This window comes from Montipora foliosa, chromosome 3, assembly GCF_036669935.1.
Source record: "Montipora foliosa isolate CH-2021 chromosome 3, ASM3666993v2, whole genome shotgun sequence".
In the NCBI taxonomy this organism is placed as follows: Eukaryota; Metazoa; Cnidaria; class Anthozoa; order Scleractinia; family Acroporidae; genus Montipora; species Montipora foliosa.
In genome coordinates, this window is record NC_090871.1 from 26,525,670 (window position 1) to 26,530,669 (window position 5,000).

Genomic DNA, 5,000 nt, shown 5'->3' on the forward strand with positions numbered 1-5,000 from the left:
TATGAATTTGAATCATTTCGTTTTTATATTCATCACCAGTGAGAACCTAATTCATATTACGAAAATGAAGAGTACATATTTCAAACTAGTTCCACATGGAATTCCTTTACTCGGTGATATTTTAAGCAATTTGCAACCAACTAATTAACCGAACTGCTGAAGCGCATTACGTTTGAATTACTAATTTTTTCTAGTCATGTGTGTTTTCAACGGAAAACGGTCACGCTCCTTCTGCATGCAATCCAGAGGTCTGACTGACACAGTGTTTTGAATAACACTACTGATCTAACGAAGCCATTGAATTCGACATGGCTTAACGGTTCAAGAAATTACACTTATGAAATCGTAGTAAACAAAAATTCAGAGAATTGGCCTCGACGAATGTCAGTTGGGCCACTACTTCTCGAAAAATTAAATGTCACTCCACACTGTACATGTTGTACCGTGGACTGTCCAAGGTCACCGAAATAGGAAGGGGCGCCAATTATACTAGCAGTTAAAAGATAAGTGGCGTTCTTTGCTAAAAGAATTGGGCATTGAAAGAAGACGTTGAACCCGTAATATCCTCCCATTTCACTCCGTATGAATTCAGATGAGAAATTTCCCACTGTTTTTGAAGTTGAAATATCACCGCTGCGCTGAACGATCAGTGTCACTGAATACTTATTGCTCTCGCTCCCAAAGAAACGGACGGCATGCAACTTGATAGGTTTATCAACGGAGATACCTATAACATCGGGGCCACGACCGAAATAACGCCAGCTGCCTCGAACAATGGATAGAAACCGAAACACAATGCTATGTTGTCTAGCTCTGTGCGCTCTCATAAATCCCAATGGGGTGGTCAGTGCATCGCTGCAATATTTTACCATTTCGAAACACTCTTTGGTAGTGAGAATTTTACAGTCGAGGGCAACACTAGCAAACTCTTTCTGTGCCATCAGAGGAAAACGTATTCCCTTCACGATCCGTTCTCCAAGGATTCTTCTTTTCTCAAATCCTTTTGCTGCAAGCCCTTGCTTCTGGCATTCCTTGACAGCCCAGCGATCAATAGCTCTGAACAACTCCACTTCCTTAATCCTCAAAGTGTCTCGCTCCACTAATTTCTCCAATGTTGACCCATCGATTGTCACAAAACCATCGGATTTCACAGCTTCTTCAGTTTCTTCGTCGATCACCTTCCAACAGCGATCAAGCAGAACTTTCTCTTCGTATTTCTGCGCGTGCGGTAAGACATCGAACACGTTGGATCCGTCCAGGTTTTCTTGAAGATAGGTGGAACATTTATCGGCCAGGGAAGGCAGCATGTATTTCTTTGCCAAATAGATCAGCTGCAACACATTGTCCGGAGTCAAGTTCGCCTCATCGCAATAAATAAAACGAAATAACTCCATCAGACTCTCGTAGTTACAATCAGAGATCTCCACAGTATTTCCCCGCTCTGCCATATCACCGTAAAACATGGCATAAAACACTGGACTGCTGATCGCCAAAAGAAACTTGTGACCTGAAATAGGTTTGCTTGCACTTCCGCCCTCAGAACGATGATCCCGAACAAAGAACTTCACATCGCTGAGGAGTTCTTGATTTAAATTTAAAATGTACTTACATCGTTCTCGGATAGTGCTATTAGCGGTTGATTGCCAAAAATCTTGTTTAGTTCCCTTCTTAGACATGACCTGCAGTGCAAATATTCAACGAGAAGTTTCGTTCTTGAGGCGTTTGGATCGTTTTCGTACCCAGTGCCCTTGTCCCGTTCCGAGGTAACCTGGGCAGTGTTAGACATAAGATCGAGTATAAACAAGAGGCTCTAAGTAGCCTATACTCATGCGCTGCCAGGTTATTTGTACTTTTGTTGACAGAATAATAATAATAATAATAATAATAATAATAATAATAATAATAATAATAATAATAATAATAATAATAATAATAACTTTATTGTACACTACAAAAAAGAGATATATAGGTGTTACAAGAATCTATTTGAGAGAAGTTGCTCTTTATCGTGTGAGTTCATTGACCTATACTTTTCATCTTTATTTGAAAGAGTCTGTTTTTTTTATGGGTCCATAGACCTGTACTTTTCAAAACAATTTGAAGGAAGTTCTTATTTTTTCTCTGGGTCCATTGGGCTGTAAATTTCTCTCTTCTTTCTTCCAGTTTGCTGCAATTTCTGAAGTAGATTTATGCTTTCTTATTATTTGTTTCCTTTCTATATTTGATAATTCACATAAACATCTACGAAATGCAACCTCATAGTTTGTTTCAAAACAATTAAATTTACTTTGTATAATAGAACAAAAGAGATCAATAAGGCCCCGGACGCACTGGGCAAATTTTTGTTTATTTTGCGAAAAAATCTGTCACCAGTTCCCCGAGACAAGTGCGCCCAGTGATTTTTAGATCTACCAAATTTTGTCAAGGTTTACCAAACTTCAAAGACGCCGTCGTCCTGCCTCGGAGCAGGACAAATTTTTGTCAGGCGTGAAATCTGACAGATTTTTTAATTAACACGCCATGATTTGAAGGAAAAAATTGATCTCTATTTTTAGTCGGAGTATTTCAGTCGTCCTTCTACGGACAAATCTGTTGTGGTACTCTAGAACCAGTTGCAGTCAAACAAGGTGAAGCCTTCATAATAGAAGTAGCAACTGCCTCTGCTGGAGTTGAACGAATTCGAGGAAGAAAAAAAATAGAATGCAAGCAATAATATGCCGAGGGAACATATTCGATCGAAGCGGTTAAAAATCACCATAAGCCCATGACTCCTGAGATCTCATGTAACCTTTCCGGCTAACCAAGCGCAAGCGATGGTGTTTATTTTCGTGTGATTGACACTTGTGGTTAACAAATATTTTGCTGTGTCTCAGTGCGCCCACGTTTGACAAATTGAAAATTTGGCAGAGACAAATTTTGTCGAGATTTTTGGAAGGGATAAACAAATTTTGTCAGTCCAGTGCGTCCGGACCCTAACAGAATCTACATTTGAATATACTTTTGTTACATTTTTTCGTTCAGAATCATTGTATACAAAAACGTGGTAATTCATCTTTTGCTTTGCATACCACTGGAAAACACAACTAATGCAGTAGCTAGAAATTCACATCAAAAAGCCTGTGCTGCTTTCCTTATTATGCAAAATGACAGTTTTAAGCTGTTGTTTACTGGGAACCACATTCCAAGATAAATTTCCCTGACATCTTGCTCTATGAATAACGTTTACATGGCCAGCGGCCTACATCTAATTTCTTTAGAAAATCAAAAATAAAAACATATTTTGCTGGAGTAACATTTCTGATAAATTGCTCTTCCATTCTCAATGATACTATCAACTGTTTGAGAGGTGCAATAGTTACAAGACTTTTGAGGTGGAAAAAACAATAGAATAAAATGACACAGCAGAACATTCTTTCCAAGAACAAAGATAAACATCATTTAAGTGCATTGGGGGCTCCTAGGGTCTAAAATTTTGGTTTTGAACATATAATGAATGAACACTGCTTCCACTGTTGCTTTACATTTTAATAATGTTAACACATTTTAATCTCATAAGTAACAGATGTTTGTGCACATATATTCTGAAATGTTGTACCAAATTCATTAATGAATCTATTTCAATTGAAGTACATGTTGCAAATGGGTCCCATACCCAATAAATCTCTGCCATGAGAGTAAAAAATTTTACACCTCCCATCAGGCAGACAGTATATTGCTACTATGTAAAGTTCAAGTGTTAAAATATATGCATGATAATTATCCATGAGCAAAGAATCAAAGGCAGCTAACATTGATATAACATAAGGAAAGTCTGAAATTATAGGAAGTGCACTATTCAGCAAACCACTATAACTATCACTGTATGCCAACTGATGATTAATGTAGCTTAAGTTATAACCATAACAGGCAAATCTGTCAAAAATAGGAGTCCCTGTTTGCATGATTGTGACAAAGCTGAATACATATTATTCCCAATGTTTATAATTTGAACCAAGTCCGCTGAAGAGGTTATTGGATTCCTGAAATTTTAAACAAGTGCCAACAGAGACATTGCCACACGTTGTGTGCCTGCATTTGCCGTACCAAATACTTCAACAGTACCTTGACTGTATGGTGCGGCAATAGTTTTAGTTGGATCAACAATTCCTGGACCTGGGTTGTTTGTACGTCATTTGCGAGTCGAATTAACTCAGGAATGTAAAAGCGATACAAATAGATCTTTGTAAAGCCACAGATGATAATTTGTTACATTTCATAAATGTGAACCAAACTTTAATACTGGCAAATAAATGGCCTCTAAGTGCAACAAAAGTAAGACAGAAAACCAGAAATTCCCCTTGAAGCATCCTCTAAATTCCTTTGCTACCAAATAAACAGAATGCATGTCAACGACTAGTCTGTATTGTTGAAAGAATTCCCCATTTTAACTTCGTCGCATGCCCATACTGACAATAACAGTAGTTCTAAGAACAGTTCAGATTGCTAAAAGTCGGATCAGTTTTTCTCAGGTATTCTCAGTTTCGTTCAAAGCTGCTCTAAGGTTGTCAAAGATCACTAGGAGCTGAGATGACCGGCATGTTGATGGAGATCAGTTTGAATGACCTTTATGTCGATCCCCGCTCTCGTGCAAAGTGTTTATTTGTAAAACAAATTAGAAAAAATATACATACTTTTGTCTTTAACGTCAACAACTTACCTTTGGCTCCACAATCGAAAAAGATTTATTCTAACAGCTCGATCCGTACGACCCGGGCCGTAGGACCGCGACTACAATCACAAAGTTTGAACAGTCAAGATGCGATGACTCGGGCGCGACCATGCACATGCAAGACAAAATGACACATCTTAAGGGCTAGACTTTAAAAAGTCCTTCGTCTAGTGTAGATTCGCGTGCGAAAAATCACGCTTCGCTCGCCAAAACATTTTCTCCCGGGATTCTCGTGAGGTGGAATTGTGGCAAGTCTACTTAAGGGCTTGAAACATGAGAGGGATGGTTGATT

The 5,000-nt window shown here is 38.5% G+C and overlaps 1 protein-coding gene across 1 annotated transcript in view; it reads right to left on the reverse strand.

The window, feature by feature from the left end:
• LOC137994673 (BTB/POZ domain-containing protein 6-like) overlaps positions 1–1,719 on the reverse strand; it is a 2,943-nt gene extending 1,224 nt beyond the window's left edge. Inside the window, exon 1 of the mRNA XM_068840275.1 lies at positions 1–1,719. This exon is cut by the window's left edge and continues 1,224 nt beyond it. Coding sequence (XP_068696376.1) covers positions 336–1,676 — 1,341 coding nt within the window. The 5' untranslated portion in view covers positions 1,677–1,719 and the 3' untranslated portion in view covers positions 1–335.
• Between the last annotated feature and the right edge of the window lie 3,281 nt (positions 1,720–5,000).